A 19,834-nucleotide genomic window follows, 5' to 3' on the forward strand; every position below is an offset into this window, starting at 1 on the left:
CCTTAGCCCCACCCATCTCTTTAAGGATTCCCATGTGAGGCCATGTACTAAACAACCAAAGATTTCAAGACTAAAGGCTGGTTTATACTACGGGTGTGTTCGTACATTCAATCTGGAGTGCCAGAGTGCACTCTGGGCGTTCGTAAGCTCAGAGCGTTGTCAGATTGTCCGTTCGTAAATTCAGAGCGTTTCGCTCTCGGAGCGTTCAGAGCGCACACTGGACGTTCTGGCCGAGGAATAGGGTTGATCCAAGCATTCAGACCTAACAACAGCAGTCAAGCACCCAATCTAACTGGCTAACGTTGGCTAGCTTGCTAGCTACTTCCAGACACAAATGAGAGAACAGCTCACACTGACCATTTTACTCGCCCTAGCAGAGCTGGTTAGGCTGTTTTTATGTTATCCAGAGCCCTAGTCTTTTGTTTAGACATGTAGCTAGGTAGCTAAACAATGAACCATAATCCCAACTCCTAACGTTACTACCCTGCATGAACCTGCAGGTAGCTAACCAACCAGGTTCAATGTTAGCTAGCTAGCTAACATTAGGCTATAACTAGCAATGCAAATGGCTCTGAGATATGAATAATATTACTACACAGATCTTACATGTAATGTTAGCTAACGAGCCAGCCAGCTAACGTTAGCTAGCTAGCTAACAGTATGCTTTAACTTGAAATGAAAACGACTTTCTGACAAAATTTGAAACGTGTAATATCTGAAAATGTAGCTAGCTAGACTATCTTACCCGTATACATGGATGGACGCTTCTCCCTCTCTGTCACGGATGACATGGTTGCCCTTAGTTTGAAGATGTAATCCGGAGACAGGTGTTTTATACAACAGCCTTCTGTGTGTTCTCTTTTCGACTCCCTCTGCGTATTTGCAATCAAACGAACGCCAGAATTTTCTCCATCTCCTTAGCTATCATACTCTAATTCCACTGATTTCAAAACTCGGTCCTCCAGAAAGTGGAGAGCAACACTTTTGCAGTTCTACTTTGAGATATCTTTAAAAAAAGCCGCGTTAGAAAGGATTAACTACACATACTGACCAGCTCATGTTATAGACAGAAGCGTGCCATATGGCAGACCAATCCAAACTCATCTCTCGGCATGTCCAGCCCACCCATTATCTCAGTCAATCATGGCTAGCGGGAAGGTTCCTGTCTTTTTCCGTGGCTAAACCAACTAGGCTCCTAATGTAACAATTGTATTCGTATTTACAGATGGCATACAAGTTTGTTATTAAGGCACATGAAAGTTGACATGTTCCAGAAGGCATTTCTGCCAAAAACTGAATTTTGATTTTAAAAATAAAGTTTATGTTCAAATGGCTCTCCTGTGAAGTAGTGACACGCGACATACGCCTAGTTTCCTGAAACGAGTCACGTATGAAAACCAATAGAACAGGAGAGAAATGGGATATGAGGAAGTATTTCATAGGGCAGCGCACGTGGCAAAAGTAGTCCCCTGTAGCTCAGTTGGTAGAGCATGGCGCTTGCAACGCCAGGGTTGTGGGTTCGTTTCCCACGGGGGGCCAGTATGAAAATGTATGCACTCACTAACTATAAGTCGCTCTGGATAAGAGCGTCTGCTAAATGACTAAAAATGTAAATGTAAAAAAGGCCTAGCTGATTATTGAGTTGTGGCTGTCAGTGAAAAGCATCTAAAATATGTGTGAAGATAATGCGTCTTGAGTATAATTTAAAATGTTGAGACAAGAAGAAGGGGAGGGGTGTGTGGCGAAGATAGCCTATAGGCTGGTCTCTCTCCAGAATGCATGGGCTCAGCTCTCCAGAATGCATGGGCTCAGCTCTCCAGAATGCATGGGCTCAGCTCTCCAGAATGCATGGGCTCAGCTCTCCAGAATGCATGGGCTCAGCTCTCCAGAATGCATGGGCTCAGCTCTCCAGAATGCATGGGCTCAGCTCTCCAGAATGCATGGGCTCAGCTCTCCAGAATGCATAGGCTCAGCTCTCCAGAATGCATGGGCTCAGCTCTCCAGAATGCATGTGCTCAGCTCTCCAGAATGCATAGGCTCAGCTCTCCAGAATGCATGGGCTCAGCTCTCCAGAATGCATGGGCTCAGCTCTCCAGAATCCACTCAGCTGTCTCCCGCCAGTTCTTGTGCTTTCATTGTGTGCATTGTTTGCCCTTTGATTGTTTGTTTTGATCAATTCCCCATTACATATGTCACCAGTAGTAAATGTACCGTAACCGTTAATCCCCATTATTGGGTTACATTAATTGCTGTTAATGCATTGTATTACTAATTAGGCCTACAGTAATTTACCATTCTCATTCTCAGAGTGGAAACGTTGTTTGCAGAGTTCACAACCTGCTACTACACTTGTGAGAAACAAGTTTTGGTTTATTTCATAACCATTATTTATGAGATTTGTAAATTGTTTTAGTTGTCTTTTGTTTGGAGTGCTCCATGTGATCAATGAGCATGAGTCTGGTTTCTCTGTCCTGTTAATGTAGAGGGAGCGGTCACACCTGAGCATGCATAGAAGGAGCCTACCTGGCCTGCTGTGCAGAAATATAGGAAAGTGCCCATTTGGGGATGTGTGATGTGTGATTGTCTGAACTCACCACGTCCACCACTAATGAGCTCCTCAGTCAATTATTCTTCACCCCACACAGTCAATGAAGTCTGGTTTGTTTTAACATCCATTGTGAATGATAGCTTAATAGTTCCTCACAGTAGGCCTATTTGAAAAATCTTTCCAACAATCTCCCCCTCGATAATCACCAAGCCTCGGTGTGAAAGAGTAAAATATAATAATCTGATGATCCCATATAGCCAGTGGAAAAGTCATTAAAAAAGAAAGAATCCCTTGCGCAAAAACAGCTATCTGACCCGAGCTCTCTGGGGCGGGAAATTCCGGAATAGGCTAGTTGATACAATGTTGCAAGTTCACTAGAGACAGCTTCAGGACTGATCCAGTTGATTGATTTGATACAATGTTGCACTTCACTAGAGACAGCTTCAGGACTGATCCAGTTGATTGATTTGATACAATTTTGCACTTCACTAGAGACAGCTTCAGGACTGATCCAGTTGATTGATTTGATACAATGTTGCACTTCACTAGAGACAGCTTCAGGACTGATCCAGTTGATTGATTTGATACAATGTTGCACTTCACTAGAGACAGCTTCAGGACTGATCCAGTTGATTGATTTGATACAATGTTGCACTTCACTAGAGACAGCTTCAGGACTGATCCAGTTGATTGATTTGATACAATGTTGCACTTCACTAGAGATGGCTTCAGGACTGATCCAGTTGATTGATTTGATACAATGTTGCACTTCACTAGAGACAGCTTCAGGACTGATCCAGTTGATTGATTTGATACAATGTTGCACTTCACTAGCGATAGCAAAGGGGCGGCAGACAGGCTGAGTAGAGAGATTCACGTGATTGAAAGAAACTGATTTTTCATCAGTATATGTTCTACTGTTTTTATATGTCGGTTTTATGTATTTTTACCTAGTTTGCGATGGAAGTTAGAGGCCAACGGCTGCGTTGGGCATCTCTGAGTTCCATGCGCTCATTTAGGCTATTTAGCTGCCAATGATCAAGGTGTATCAATGTGTCCATATGCAACCTGGTCTCAGAGTATTTCATATTATTCTGTATGTAATTCCGAGACACTCAAATGAATATGAATGTTACGTTTTGTCTGGTATGTGTTAATTTTTTTATGATATGTTACGAATTACAATTCGTATTATATGTTACAATTGAGCTAAACTAACAATATGTTACAAATTTGCTAAACGTACAATATGTTACGAATTTGCTAAACCTATGATATGTTACCAATTCTAGCTAAGTGGCTAGGTGACTAATGTTAGCTAGGCTAGGGGTTAGGGGTTAGGGTTGAGGTTAGGGCTAAGTTTAGGAGTTAGGTGAAAGGGTTAGGGTTAGGGGAAGGGTTAGCTAAAAGTGTTAAGGTTAGGTGAATGGTTAGCTAAAAGGGGTAGGGTTAGGTCTAGGGGAAGGGTTAGCTAACATGCTAAGTAGTTGCAAAGTAGCTAAAAAGTAGTAAGGAGTTAAAAAGTTGATAACTAGCTAAAATTGTCCGTGATTAGATTCGAACTCGTAACCTTTGGGTTGCTAGACGTTCGCGTTATACGCCCACCCCGACCATCCAAAATGTAGCATATCATACTAAATGCATCGCGGATTGTGTATCGGCTTACGTACAGAATAATACGAAATGCGCTGAGACCAGGTTGCCATATGGCATAAGTTTGAATTGTAACTTTTATATTTTTATCTCTTTAATTAAGATTTTTATGATTTACCACGTGACAATGATTTTGAGAAACTAAAACATTAAATTAAAATGAAACTGTTCCACAAAAATGTGCGTCCGTCCTGTCTGTCTGTCTGTCTGGTCTGGTCTGGTCTGGTCTGGTCTCGTCTGGTCTCGTCTCGTCTCGTCTCGTCTCGTCTCGTCTCGCTGATGGATGGCTTCCTGGTGTTTGTGTGTGTTTTAAGTGCGTGCGTGTGTGTCTTGGTGTTCCCCAGCAGTAAATCATTTGTGTGTCTGCCATAGCTCTCCCTCATTCATCATTCCCTTAACCCATCCATCTATGTGGACAGTAAACATCTTCCCTATAGTAACTCTTCTGTCCACAGTGTGTTTCTCCCTGTTAGAATGCTTTACTATACTGTAGGTTGTTGAAATACATTAGGATAATGGAGTATGTTTGCACAGCATAGCCACCAAGCCACAGTGGTGTTGGTGTTGCTGTGACTTGCCCTAAACTGCCTACAACACTTGATTTATTCTGGCCCGGCTGATGCATTCAGAGTAACTGAAATCAACTCAGCACGTGTCTCCATGCTAATAAACAACCCTAACAATGTTTGGTATTCAGAGGACATGTCTCGGTAGCAGGACGGCTCAACAGCAGCTGTGTGCTCTGACTAAGACGAAGGGGATATGGTAAGCTAAGATAGCTCTAGCATGCTACATTAACCTGAGCGAGCTGAAGACAAGTAGCATCCCAGTATGTACGATTGATTAAGAGGTCTGGACATTTGGCACCAGGTTTAAGGCCTGTTCCAGCTGCTCCCTCAATCACTATTAGCCTACTAAGCTAACCTAACCTAGTTAACCTAACCTAGTTAACTAAAATTGTCTCTGTTCTCTTGTGTCTGTAGGCTAGGCGACCAGTTCTACCGGGAGGCCATAGAACACTGTCGCAGCTACAACGCCCGTCTGTGTGCCGAGCGGAGCGTCCGTATGCCCTTCCTGGACAACCAAACTGGCGTGGCCCAGAACAACTGCTACATCTGGATGGAACAGCGCCACCGCGGGCCAGGTGGGTGAACTGCAGGCTGGGGAAGAGAAATGGCACGCACACACACACACACACACACGACACGACACTTGATAGCCCTTCAGTGTCTGTAGATACATAACTGGTCTTAATAAACTAAACTGTTTTCATAGTTTTAAAACCAGCGGACTGTTTACAGTCATGATTACATCTAAAACATAGAGCTGGTCAATGTGGACAGAAATCCATATTAATCCATATGAATTATAACATTAATGTGCACCAGTTTTTATTTTATTATCCTTTAAACTACTACTACTAGTTTGATGGTTTAAGCCATCAATTGTCCCATTAACGATCACCTATATTAGCAAACTTATTTCATTTCAAACTTCACATTTCTCAAGTGTAGGCTACTTATCGTAATGAACGATATCAGCAAAATGCCTGCGATAAGTGGTCGGTGTAATTTTCGGTTTATCATCCCAGCTCTAGTAGAACATCTCACGAGAGAGAGAGAGAGAGTCAGAGAGAGAGTCAGAATGAATACATATAATGGAACCCAACAGGCCACAAAGTATAGGGTGTGGTCCCAGGGCCCAGCATGCTAGCTGAAGGGAGAGGCTATTGGCCCAGCATGCTAGATGAAGGGAGGGGCATCAAAACTATGAAATAACACATATGGAATCATGTAGTAACCAAAAAAGTGTTAAACAAATCAACATATATTTTATATTTGAGATTCTTCAAATTGCCACCCTTTGCCTTGATGACAGCTTTGCAGCCTCTTGGCATTCTCTCAACCAGCTTCACCTGGAATGCTTTTCCAACAGTTCCCACATATGCTGAGCACTTGTTGGCAGCTCTTCCTTCACTCTGCGGTCCGACTCTGTCACGTTCGTTCATTGACGGGTCAGACCAAGGCGCAGCGTGATATGCGTACATGTTTATTAAAGTAATAAACAACACGACAAAACAACAAAGGAAACGAAACGTGAAGTCCAAGGTAGTACAGAACAACAAACCTTACACGGAACAAGATCCCACCACTAGAACGTGCCAAATAGGCTGCCTAAGTATGGTCCCCAATCAGAGACAACGAGCGACAGCTGCCTCTGATTGGGAACCACACCGGCCAACATAGATCCATACATACTAGATCGACAAACATAGAACAAGTACAACAAGGAATATACACACCCTGACTCAACATATAAGCGTCCCCTGAGTCAGGGTGTGACAGTACCCCCAAAGGTGCGGACTCCGACCGCACAACATAAACATAACAGGGTAGGGGCCGGGTGGGCAATCCGCCTCGGGGCGTGACGACCTCTCCCTCTCTGCCTCCCCGTTGCGCCCCTGGTCTGGTCTAGACCTCGGCGCGCTGCTTCCCCTCTCCTTCCTCTCACGATATGCCAGGCCCTGTCTGGACCCTGGTGTGGGAGACCCCGAACCTGGGGAGGGGCTGACGTCATGGTCTGGACTGGAGCCGCTGACCGGAGCTGGACTGGGCACCGGTGGAGTGGACTGCTTTGGCTCCGGAGTGGAGCCGCTGACCGGAGATGGATCAGGCACCGGTGGAGCGGACTGCTCTGGCTCCGGAGTGGAACGGCTGACCGGAACTGGATCAGGCACCGGTGGAGCGGACTGCTCTGGCACCGGAGTGGAGCAGCTGACCGGTGCCGGACCAGGCACCGGTGGCACGGGCCATGCCGGACTGGACAAACGCACCACTGGTCTGGTGCGAGGAGCAGGCACGGACCGGACTAGGAACACGCACCACAGGCTTGGTGCGAGGAGCAGGAGCAGGCCGGGCCGGACTGGCGACGCGCACCACTGACTTGGTGCGAGGAGCAGGAACAGGCCGGGCCGGGCTGGCGACGCGCACCACTGGCTTGGTGCGAGGAGCAGGAACGGGCCGGACTGGCGACGCGCACCACTGACTTGGTGCGAGGAGCAGGAACAGGCCGGGCCGGACTGGCGACGCGCAACACTTGCTTGGTGCGAGGAGCAGGAACAGGCCGGGCCGGACTGGCGGCGCGCACAACTGACTTGGTGCGAGGAGCCGGAACAGGCCGGGCCGGGCTGGCGAAGCACACCACTGGCTTGGTGCGAGGAGCAGGAACAGGCCGGGCCGGGCTGGCGACGCGCACCACTGGCTTGGTGCGAGGAGCAGGAACAGGCCGGGCCGGACTGGCGACGCGCACCACTGGCTTAGTGTGGGGAGCAGGAACGGGCCGGACCGGACTGGCGACACTTACCACTTGCTTGTTGCTTGGTGCGAGGAGCAGGACTGGGTTCCTTTATTAACCCCCGCTCCTTCTGCTGCCTAACCAGCTCCTCTCGCCGTGCCTCTACACTTTCCTTCTCCCTTTTAGCCTTCTGTAGCGCCTCCCTCTGACCGAATAACTCCTGCTCCCTCTGAACCAACAGCCCCCGTAACATGGTGGCCTCCTCTCCTAACCTGCAAATCCGCCCTTTCACGGCCTCCTGCTGCCTCGTCGTCCACACTGTGTGCCCCCCCAAAAAAAAAATGATTGGGGTTGCCTCTCGGGTCTCCGTCGTCGGCACTGTTGGCGCCATTTCTCCTCTCCTACCTGGGCATCCTCCTTCATCGCCCTCCGATAACGGACGGCCTCCTCCTCCGTAATTCTCCCCCAACCGAGGAGGACATCTACTAACGTAACCTCCTGTTGAGTCCCAGGTGTTTGCTCCTTCTCGGCACGCTGCTTGGTCCTTGTTTGGTGGGATCTTCTGTCACGTTCGTTCATTGACGGGTCAGACCAAGGCGCAGCGTGATATGCGTACATGTTTATTAAAGTAATAAACAACACGACAAAACAACAAAGGAAACGAAACGTGAAGTCCAAGGTAGTACAGAACAACAAACCTTACACGGAACAAGATCCCACCACTAGAACGTGCCAAATAGGCTGCCTAAGTATGGTCCCCAATCAGAGACAACGAGCGACAGCTGCCTCTGATTGGGAACCACACCGGCCAACATAGATCCATACATACTAGATCGACAAACATAGAACAAGCACAACAAGGAATATACACACCCTGACTCAACATATAAGCGTTCCCTGAGTCAGGGCGTGACAGACTCATCCCAAACCATCTCAATTGGGTTGAGGTCGGGGGATTGTGGAGGCCAGGTAATCTGATGCAGCACTCTATCACTCTCCTTCTTGGTAAAATAGCCCTTACACAGCCTGGAGGTGTGTTGGGTCATTGTCCTGTTGAAAAATAAATGATAGTCCCACTAAGCCCAAACCAGATGGGATGGCGTATCGCTGCAGAATGCTGTGGTAGCCATGCTGGTTAAGTGAGCCTTGAATTCTAAATAAATCACAGACAGTGTCACCAGCAAAGCACCCCTACACAATAACACCTCCTCCTCCATGCTTTACGGTGGGAACTACACATGCAGATATTATCTGTTCACCCACACCACGTCTCACAAAGACACGGTGGTTGGAACCAAAAATCTCCAATTTGGACAAATTTCCACAGGTCTAATGTCCATTGCCCATGTTTCTTGGCCCAAGCAAGTCTCTTCTTCTTATTGGTGTCCTTTAGTAGTGGTTTCTTTGCAGCAATTCGACCATGAAGGCCTGACTCACACAGTCCCCTCTGACAGTTGATGTTGAGATGTGTCTGTTACTTGAACTCTGTGAAGCATTTATTTGGGCTGCAATTTCTGAGGCTGGTAACTCTAATGAACTTATCCTCTGCAGCAGAGGTAACTCTGGGTCTTCCATTCCTGTGGCGGTCCTCATGAGAGCCAGTTTCATCATAGCGCTTCATGGTTCTTGCTGCTGCACTTGAAGAAACTTTCAAAGTTCTTGAAATGTTCCTTATTGACTGACCTTCATGTCTTAAAGTAATGATGGACTGTCGTTTCTCTTTGCTTATTGGAGCGGTTCTTGCCATAATATGGACTTGGTCTTTTACCAACCAAATATAAAATATATTTAGATTTTTTAAAAACTTTTTTGTTTACTACATCATTCCAAATGTGTTATTTCATAGTTTTGATGTCTTCACTATTATTCTACAATCTAAAAATAGTAAAAATAAAGAAAAACCCTTGAATGAGTAGGTGTGTCCAAACCTTTGACTGGTAGTGTTTATTTGTTAAAGTAACTGTCCGGTGAAAATCTCACTTTTAGAAATTCATATTCTGTTAATTCATAACCAAATAATGTTGTTGACTCACATGTATTTGTGTCCAAAGCATAAATGAGAGAAAATAACACTTCAAAAACCCCACCTCAAACTTGTATCTTAAACAGACAGTTTCAAAAATGTTGCTTTTTCCTCATAGAGGATTATGTCATACTCCTGAGGAGGATGAGCTGGCCAATCAGTGGTCCAGAGGAGGATGAACTGGCCAATCAGCGGTCTAGAGGAGGATGAGCTGGCCAATCAGTGGTCCAGAGGTGGATGAGCTGGCCAATCAGCGGTCTAGAGGAGGATGAGCTGGCCAATCAGCGGTCTAGAGGAGGATGAACTGGCCAATCAGCGGTCTAGAGGAGGATGAACTGGCCAATCAGCGGTCTAGAGGATGATGAGCTGGCCAATCAGCGGTCTACTCACATTAATATTTTTAATGACCGCTATACGTCCACACCATTCTGTTGTTGGGGTACGCCCCCACCATTCCAACACAGAAAAGCTGCTTTTGAACATACTTAAATACCATTTGTTGGAATGACAACTATTTCACTTATATTATAATTAATTATAGGTTATATTTCATAGAAATCTGGACAGTTACTTTAAACAATTTTTGTTCTGACACTTTTGTGTGTGTGTGTGTGTGTGTGTGTGTGTGTGTCTGTGTGTGTGTGTGTGTGTGTGTGTGTGTGGGTGGGTGTGTGTCTGTGTGTGTGTGTGTGTAGGTCTGGCTGCTGGACAGATGTATGCGTACCCTGCACGGTGTTGGAGGAAGAAGAGGAGGCTTCACCCCCCTATGGACCCTCAGCTACGCCTCTGTGAACTACGACTGGGTAAGAATATGACACACCTCTCTCTCTCTCTCTCTCTCTCTCTCTCTCTCTCGCTGTCTCTCGCTGTCTCTCTTTCTCTCTCTCTCTCTCTCTCTCTGTCTCTCTCTCTCTCTCTCTCTCTCTCTCTCTCTCTCTCTCTCTCTCTCTCTCTCTCTCTCTCTCTCTCTCTCTCTCTCTCTCTCTCTCTCTCTCTCTCTCTCTCTCTCTCTCTCTGTCTCTCTCTGTCTCTCTCTCTCTCTCTCTCTCTCGCTCTCTCGCTCTCAATTTCTGTATTTGTCTCTCAATTAAATTAAATTAAATTTGCTTTATTGGCATGGAGATTAAATTATTCATTTACAATATTAACATCATTAAAATAATAATTATCAATATTGTCAACGGGACAGCAGTAACAACAATAATCAAGGGTACAAATAGCCATACAATGAACAGTAACAATAACAATGTCATAGAGGACATGTCCAGGTTGTTTGGTCTGTCAGACACTGTCCCTCATCTTATGGAAGGCAGCAATGTAGTGTGCTGCCAACCCACAGCTCTCTGTGTCCTCCCCCAACAGGACGGGTAGCCTATTCTCATCAGAGAGGTCTTTGAAACCTTGAATAAGGTTTGATTCTTTGCCTGAATCAATGCCTCCTCTCTCTTTCCTCTAGGACACACGCACACTCACACACACACACACACACGCACGCGCACGCAAGCACACACACACGCGCACGCACACATATACACAGACTCTCCTACATTCTCATGCCGCATGGACAAATGATTAGAGGGGCCCAGTACAGGGTGCTTATGTTCCTCAGCTAAGGAGAGGGCTGTGTGGCTGAGTGCGTGCGTGCGTGCGTGCGTGCGTGCGTGCGTGCGTGCGCGCATGCGTGTGGAGGAACCCCAGGGGAACCTGTTAAGAGGGCATTCTAAAGGCTAGTCTCTGTCCCATACTGTAGTATTCCCAGCTCTCTTCAGCAATATGATACTCTGACTTTGATTCCCAAATGGTACCCTCTTACCTTCGTAGCGCACTACTGTTGACCAGGGCCCGATAGAGGACCATTTGGGACGCAGCCATAGTTTCACCAATAACATATTCAGCTACAGAGGGAATCATTATCAGGAGGATATTCCTAGAGCTTAGCGTTGGCCATACAACAGTTTATGCATGAAATAAACACAGTTGTACATAGCTAAAGCTTTACCTTTCTTTATAAAGATTGTTTTAGGCATTTTGCATTATTCAGACAGATTAGAAACAGCGGGGGAGACAGACTGGTAGGAGACACAGTGGGAAGACATGAGGGTCAAACCACGGTGCCTGGACCTCCAGACAGACAGACAGACAGACAGGCAGATAGACAGACAGACAGGCAGATAGACAGAGAGACAGACAGACAGACAGACAGACAGACAGGCAGGCAGACAGACAGGCAGATAGACAGAGAGACAGGTAGACAGACAGACAGACAGACAGACAGACAGACAGACAGACAGACAGACAGACAGACAGTTCTCCAGGCAGACAGACAGACATACCTCCAGGCAGACAGACAGCTCTCCAGGCAGACAGACATACATACCTCCAGGCAGGCAGACAGACAGACCTCCAGACAGACAGATGAAAGACAAATGGCACCCTATTCCCTACATAGTCTATGGGTTCTGGTCAAAAGTAGTGCACTAAATAGGGAATAAGGTACCATTTGGGACACAGCCTAACAGTACACTGACTACAGTACACTGACTACAGTACACTGACTGAACCACTGATATGAATCATAACACCAGAAGACAGGAATGTAACAGTACCTTTTCTGGGTTTTAGAATATGCACCGTGTTTATTCTGTGAGAGAATACATTTATTTGGCTGTAGGAAGAGGAGGAGGACAGGGGTTAAAAGAAGAGGGGGAGGACAGGGGTTAGAGGAAGAGGAGGAGGACAGGGGTTAAAAGAAGAGGGGGAGGACAGGGGTTAGAGGAAGAGGAGGAGGACAGGGGTTAGAGGAAGAGGAGGAGGACAGGGGTTAGAGGAAGAGGAGGAGGACAGGGGTTAGAGGAAGAGGAGGAGGACAGGGGTTAGAGGAAGAGGAGGAGGACAGGGGTTAGAGGAAGAGGAGGAGGACAGGGGTTAGAGGAAGAGGAGGAGGACAGGGGTTAAAAGAAGAGGGGGAGGGAGGTTAGAGGTCTGAGACCTTGACCTCTGGTGGCGGCGATGGAAAATGTACAGAATTAGCTAAGAAAACGGCCAGACCTCTTCCCCATTGACCCCCCTGGTTTAGACCAATAGGAAACAGCATAACATTTACATTTTAGTCATTTAGCAGACGCTCTTATCCAGAGCGACTTACAGTTAGTGAGTGCATACATTTTTCATACTGGCCCCCCGTGGGAAACAAACCCACAACCCTGGCGTTGCAAGCACCATGCTCTACCAACTGAGCTACAGGAGGCTACAGGGGCATAAGGAAGGAGACTGGTCATTGGTGCTCTCTTGTCTCATACACACAGACATGATCTAGTACACACACACACACAGACACACACACACAGAGACACACACCCACAGACACACACACACACACACACACACACACACACACACGACACACACATACACACACACACAGACACACACACACACACACACACAAAGTCTACATGATCATAAAGGTCAGGGTGAAAAGGTCGCAGGGGTTCTCACTACGGAATATCAAATCCTCACAGAGCAGCTGAGAAGGAAGCTGTGCTATGGTAATTGCTCTATAACTAAAGGATGCTGATAGCATTAGTAGCACAGAGCTCAGAGGCCTTGCTGGGTTGGCTAGCTGCATATGTATGAAGGAGGACAGGATGGAAGGGCTTAGCCTCGAGGGAGCTAAACAATAATGAAACTGAATCATTCTCATATCTCTCTCTGTCTCTCTGTCTCTCTCTATCTCTCTCTGTCTCTCTGTCTCTCTCTCTCTCTGCCTCTCTTTGTCTCTCTCTCTCTCTGTCTCTCTCTGTCTCTCTCTCTCTATGTCTGTCTCTGTCTCTGTCTGTCTCTCTCTCTGTCTCTGTCTGTCTTTGTCTCTTTCTCTGTCTCTCTCTGTCTCTCTCTGTCTCTCTGTCTCTGTCTCTGTCTCTGTCTGTCTCTGTCTGTCTCTGTCTCTCTCTCTGTCTCTCTCTCTCTCTCTCTCTCTCTCTCTCTCTCTCTCTCTCTCTCTCTGTCTCTCTCTTTCTCTCTCTCTCTCTCTCTCTCTCTCTCTCTCTCTGTCTCTCTCTCTCTCTGTCTCTCTCTCTCTCTCTCTCTCTCTCTCTCTCTCTCTCTCTCTCTCTCTCTCTGTCTCTCTCTCTCTCTCTTTCTCTCTCTCTCTGTCTGTCTCTCTCTGTCTCTCTGTCTCTCTCTGTCTCTCTATCACGCTCTCTCCTTCTCCCCCCGCCAGAGGCAGAGCTGGCCCCTAAGAGGGAGCCCTCCCCAGTAGAGGCCACAGCTCTGGAGGCCTTGCTCAGAGGGGAGGGACTACTGGAGAAGAAGAAAGACATCATCAAGGAGGATGAGACCCTTCTGGAGATACAGGTACGGCAAGAGAGAGGAGACACACACACGGATGCATGCACGCACACACAGGTGAGAGGACATACACACGGATGAAGGCAGACTTCAACCCATACACAGTAGATGGGCGTATTGGTGTAGCATGCAGTCAAATACCTTAACTTCACATATCCTGCTCTAAGATTAGACTTTCAACTGTGATGACGGAAACGCAAGAAAAGCTTATTTTTCCTGATGTGTGAATTGTGTGAAATATCTACCTGTCACTCTCCTCTCCCTTCTCCTCACCCCTACTTCCCCTTCTCCTCCCCCTCTCCTCCCCCATCTCCTCCCATCTCCTCCCCTCTCCTCCCCCCTCTCCTCATCCCTCCTCCCCCCTCTCCTCACCTCTGATACTCCTCTGCAGAGGGTCTTGGAGGCAGACGAGAATGGGGACGGTTTCCATCATGACAACGAGGACTTTGAAGTGGACACTCCAAAGAGGAAGCAGAGGAAAGGAAGGGTGAGTGTTGGAGAGAAAGAGGAGGGGGAGGGAGAGAGAGAGGAGGGGAGGGAGAGAGAGAGGAGGGGAGGGAGAGAGAGAGGAGGGGGAGGGAGAGAGAGAGAGGAGGGAGAGGGAGAGAGAGAGCGGAGCGGAGGGAGAGAGAGGGGGAGAGAGAGTGGGGAGGGAGAGAGGGGGAGGGAGAGAGAGAGAGGAGGGAGGGAGAGAGAGGGCGGAGGGGAGGGAGAGAGAGAGAGGGGGAGAGAGAGGGGGAGAGAGAGAGAGAGAGGAGGGAGGGAGAGAGAGAGAGGAGGGAGAGAGAGAGAGGAGGGAGGGAGAGGAGAGGGAGGGAGAGAGAGGAGGGCGGGAGAGAGAGGGGGAGGGAGAGGAGGGGGAGGGAGAGAGAGGAGGGAGAGAGAGGAGAGAGAGAGAGAGGAGGGAGGGAGAGGAGAGGAGAGGGAGGGAGAGAGAGAGGAGGGCGGGAGAGAGAGAGGGGGGAGGGAGAGGAGGGGGAGGGAGAGAGAGAGGTCTCAAATTTTAAGTCTAAAATAAAAAAAATGGAAAATGTCTATACATTTCAGCTGTTTCAAAATCATTGCTCTGCTATTACCATTTATACTGTAGGAGTGTTGGGCTGAACGAGACAATTGTGTTCACACTGCCCTGCTCTGAGGGGGGCGACTGTCGGGCGAGTGTCGTGCGTTACCTCCAGCAAGTAGCAAGTTCGCAAGTTCACATTATTAAAAAAGGTATAGCCGAGGGTAGGGCTGTTGTGGTGACTGTATTAACGCCACACCGGTGGTCGCGAGTCATGAAGGCAGTCAAATTCCACGTGACCGTTTAGTCACAGTAATTAGGCTTCTCCAAGCTCTGATGCTGCTGATGGTCATTAGTAGCCTTCCAAACTTGCTAACTGCCTGGTACTCAGCACTCTATTGTCCCTCTAATCACTCTGACATCAATGCAAATGTTATTGAAAATCTAATCAAACACTTCATGAGAGCCCATGAGCTCATGTTGGGCAACATTTCTATAGGCTATGCAATTGCGCGAGAAGACATAGTGATGGCCTCTACTAAAAAGAGGAGGATCCCATCAGCTTTCTATAGGCTAGGCCTACTATATTTATTTCTCAACTTTGCTAATATTAAGCACATTGTTTATCTTTACAACAGGAGTATAGCCTACCTGGCTGGCATGAAAATGAACCACCAGAAAAGTATCCTCCATTCGCTATTTAGTAATAATAATAATAATATGCCATTTAGCAGACGCTTTTATCCAAAGCGACTTACAGTCATGTGCGCATACATTTTTACATATGTGTGGTCCCGGGGATCGAACCCACTACCCTGGCGTTACAAGCGCCATGCTCTACCAATTGAGCTACAGAGGCCAAAGAACTTCTTAAAATTAAGCACATTAATCCACTTTACAAGGGGTGTAGAGCCTAACTTGCATACATACGCAGCGTGTGAGTTTCAAGTTTGGGGAAGATAATTTTCACCATAAAAACGCACCTATTTAAATAAAACCAATACATGCATAATCACATTTGTGGTCACTTTTGATAATGGCGTTTTCCCACTAATGGAACATTCGCGCTTATCGCCTACTGCCATGTGCTCATTGCTGCTGCTAAGAAATAGCCTAATAGTTTATCAACATTTTAAAGCTAAACGTTCTGATCTGTTGCGTCAGCCTCATTGCATAAAAAATGTTTTTTGATGCTAGTGGTTGTATAAATTTGGGATCTATTGCATCCCACAAATGTCCCAGACTATGTATGGAATATTTATTTCTCACACAGAATTTAATAGGTCAACTTTTCTACTATGGGGGATAGTAGATTGACATAGGCTAGTGCTTTTGCTGTTTGTTACTCATCTTGATGGCTGACGAAAAGTAAATGTGGACAGTTCTTCCAATATCTTCAATGTGCACACATGCGGCTATTCTGTGTTGAGCGGTTAACAAAGAAATAGGTACTCCTATATGCTTAATTTAGAGTTATTCATGTAACTTTAGTTGTTCTACAAACGTTGGGCTATATGTTTGGATTTTTAATACATTGTAAGGCTACATGATGCGACTCTAATGATGATTTGAAAAAAGTCGCTTGAAATGCATGAGCACTGCCTTGTTTTTCGCGCAGGCTGTACACACTTCATCAGTCTCTCATTCACAATTTGACAAGCACTTGATAATGCCTCGAATTTCACTGCGGCATCCCCTTTGTGTGGCCGTAATGCACCCTAAAAAAATCCATGCCTTCTGCGGCCAGTGGCCATTGTGCCCTTGGCCCGGAGTACTGCGTTGTGCCCTTCTCCCTGAGTGCTGCGTTGTGCCCTTGGCCCGGAGTACTGCGTTGTGCCCTTCTCCCTGAGTGCTGCGTTGTGCCCTTGGCCCAGGGTACTGCGTTGTGCCCTTCTCCCTGAATGCTCCGCGCTCTGAAGCACCTCTCACTCACATGGCTCTCCATCACGTGATCGGGTCTTTCTCATAGGCTACATTGTGAAGACAGATACATCGGGGACAAAACTGCGCGCGTCCTTATCCAACACTCCCTCAAATCGTTTGGAGAAAATATTTATATTTTATTCAGCTTTTTCAATTGTTTTCTTCAAACTATAAAATAATATAAAATAATGCCACTGATTTCTAAGCAAATCCTGTTTGCTAAATGAACTAGTGTAGCCCACAGCCGTATGACATAGCCAGATCAGGACCTAACATATCGACAACTCAGAGTATGCTATACTGTTCTTCTGAAATAGACTACATTTGATTAATATCATGCTTCTTTAGACCAGTCTAAAATAAATAATGGATTTATTGTGAAGGTGTAGGCTATATTACATGGATTTATTAGACTTTTTTAAATGTAGATGTTCCAAAGGTCTGCACCAGTGGCTTGTAGGCTATGTGTGGAAGCCAGGAGATGCTAAATGTGTTTATGTTAATTAACGGTCAATTACCGTGAGACCGGCAGCTATTTGCTTGGCAATCACCGGCTGACTAAATTTCATGACCGCCACAGCCCTAGCCGAGGGTATTCTACCTCTAGGGAATCTGTCGTAGTGTGAAAAGGATTTAAGAATGAGAGATTTAGAGAGAAAAGAGAGAATGATCCTGTTCTTCTCTCCACAGGGCCGAGGATCCGGCCGCAGGAGGACAGAGGCTGTGTCCAACGACGACGTGGATAAACCTTATGTCTGTGACAGTAAGACAACAGCAAACTCCCAGACATCTCCTATATTTCTTTACTCAATATACATCTTTGTATAAGTTACACAGTTTAAAAACATGGTTACGTTAATAACATTAATAACGTGTGACCTCCTCATCAGAATATTCTTGCCACGTATGTAGACACAGTTTGAGTATTAAAAAAAAACGATTTTCTTGTTTTATTTGTTAGGTCTCAATATTCTCTATTTATTTTCTGAAGGTGAAGGTGCGTATCTGGACATTTTCAGCTGCCTGAGATAGTTTTAGATCAATCACCTTATTTAGCTTTCATTGGGATGAGAGCAACCCTCTTCCCTCTCTAGCATGGAGATAGCCGAGTATGTGGATAGTCCAGCTAGCATGTTGGACGTTAGCACAGCAAGCTACTTCTACTTAAAGGAAAACATTGAAGGAACTGGTGCTCATGTCATTGGATATTATATCCTCTTTGAATGAAACTCTTTATCTTCTTCTTTTTCTTTATTTTCATTTTCTTTCATTTCTTTTGTGTTTCCTTTGTTCCTTCTAGACAGATACAAACAAAAGCATAACTCAAAACACTGCTGACTCAGGTCACTATCTTTTCTCTGTCTGGCTCTCTCTAACGACAAGATCAGGTGCTGCTGGGGCTAATTTGAGCCTGGCCTGGGTCGTGTTCAGATGGGTACAACGTTACAGGATATCCAGATAGAAATAGAGGAAGTAGAAGAGACATGCGTCTATGTCATGTAGAATAGGGAATAATGTCAACTCTATACAGTATATTTCTATGTTGCACCCTCCTGAATGCGACCCTGCTTGGCTTTTTTTTGTTTCTACTTTGGCTAACAATAGGATTGGCTAAAGCAGAAATACCTTTGGCTTCCATGCTACGTTTGAGCTAAACCAATATGTATCACTATTAGGCTTTGTAATTGCATAAGCATTGATTGTTAATTCTAAGACCAAAGCGAGCTTGCATGGCACCAACATAACTCTACAGCATCTGCTGGTTTGTGATCAAGTTGCTGGGGAAGAGTGTCTCCTGAGTGGCGCAGTGGTCTAAGGCACTGCATCGCAGTGCTAGCTGTGCCACTAGAGATCCTGGTTCGAATCCAGGCTCTGTCGTAGCCGGCCGTGACCGGGAGACCCATGGGGCGGCGCACAATTGGCCCAGCGTCGTCCAGGGTAGGGGAGGGAATGGCCGGCAGGGATGTAGCTCAGTTGATGGAGCATGGCGTTTGCAACGCCAGGGTTGTGGGTTCGATTCCCACAGGGGGTATGAAAAAAAATAATGTAAGTCGCTCTGGATAAGAGCGTCTGCTAAATGACGTAAATCATTTTTTTGATTTACGTCATTTAGCAGACGCTCTTATCCAGAGTGACTTACATAATTTTTTTTTCATACCCCCTGTGGGAATGCTAACGCATGTTTCTCTAGCGTTGTAACAATGCTGTCGCTACAGTTTCTGGATATCACAGACAACCTAACCTGCTGTCACTGAGATGTTACCAAACAACCTAAGCAGTGCAAAGAAAACAACATTCTCAACAGAGTGTCCTTCGAGTGTTCACTCTTTTCCCACATCGTTTTGTTTTACAATGGCTACCCGGATGTGTTGAAGTATTACAGCGCTGTAACTTTCTAGGGAGTCATTTCATAGAGATGTTGTTTGTATAAGTGATCACATGCTACTATCCTAGTAGGAATTTGCTTGTAAATGAGTTCTCTAGTATTGTTGTTAGTTAGACAATTAGAAGTGTTAATACCTTCAGATGTCTTTTGGAAGAAAAAGCCCTCCTCAACGAAACATTGAGTACTGTGTAAACGGTTGGTCCTTTGCCTTGAGAGCTGGGGCATGTTCAGTAGTGCACACAGTAGCAAAACGTTTTGAAACAGAAACAGAACATTTTAGTTTGTTATTGGACTAGTTCAGTTAGAACCTCAGCATTTCCCTCTGTTTCAAAACATTTTCTCGTGTTCTGTGGTTCCAATGTATTCTAACGCTTCTGTGTTCTGTGTTCTGCAGTCTGTGGGAAGCGCTATAAGAACCGACCGGGCCTGAGTTACCACTACGCCCACACGCACCTGGCGGAGGAGGAGGGGGAGGAGAGGGAGGAGAGGGAGGAGAGGGAGGAGAGGGAGGAGAGAGAAGAGATGGCACCGTCCCCGCCACCACACCGATCAGACCCAGACCCTGACAACCACAAACGTAAGAGACTACTGTCTGATCAGGTTTTAAACTAATAGTAGTACAGGCTTATAAAAGTTGGTGATGAAACCAGTAAT

At 46.3% G+C, this 19,834-nt stretch overlaps 1 protein-coding gene across 1 annotated transcript in view; it reads left to right on the forward strand.

Moving 5' to 3' along the window:
• Positions 1-19,834, forward strand: part of LOC121548529 (zinc finger protein DPF3-like) — a 48,331-nt gene that overhangs the window by 23,957 nt on the left and 4,540 nt on the right. Inside the window, exons 2-7 of the mRNA XM_041859994.2 lie at positions 5,185-5,345; positions 10,214-10,321; positions 13,741-13,874; positions 14,260-14,355; positions 17,485-17,557; positions 19,575-19,757. Of these exons, the coding sequence (XP_041715928.2) occupies positions 5,185-5,345; positions 10,214-10,321; positions 13,741-13,874; positions 14,260-14,355; positions 17,485-17,557; positions 19,575-19,757 (755 nt within the window). The remainder of the gene's footprint in view (positions 1-5,184; positions 5,346-10,213; positions 10,322-13,740; positions 13,875-14,259; positions 14,356-17,484; positions 17,558-19,574; positions 19,758-19,834) is intronic.

Source organism: Coregonus clupeaformis, unplaced genomic scaffold (assembly GCF_020615455.1).
Source record: "Coregonus clupeaformis isolate EN_2021a unplaced genomic scaffold, ASM2061545v1 scaf0141, whole genome shotgun sequence".
In the NCBI taxonomy this organism is placed as follows: Eukaryota; Metazoa; Chordata; class Actinopteri; order Salmoniformes; family Salmonidae; genus Coregonus; species Coregonus clupeaformis.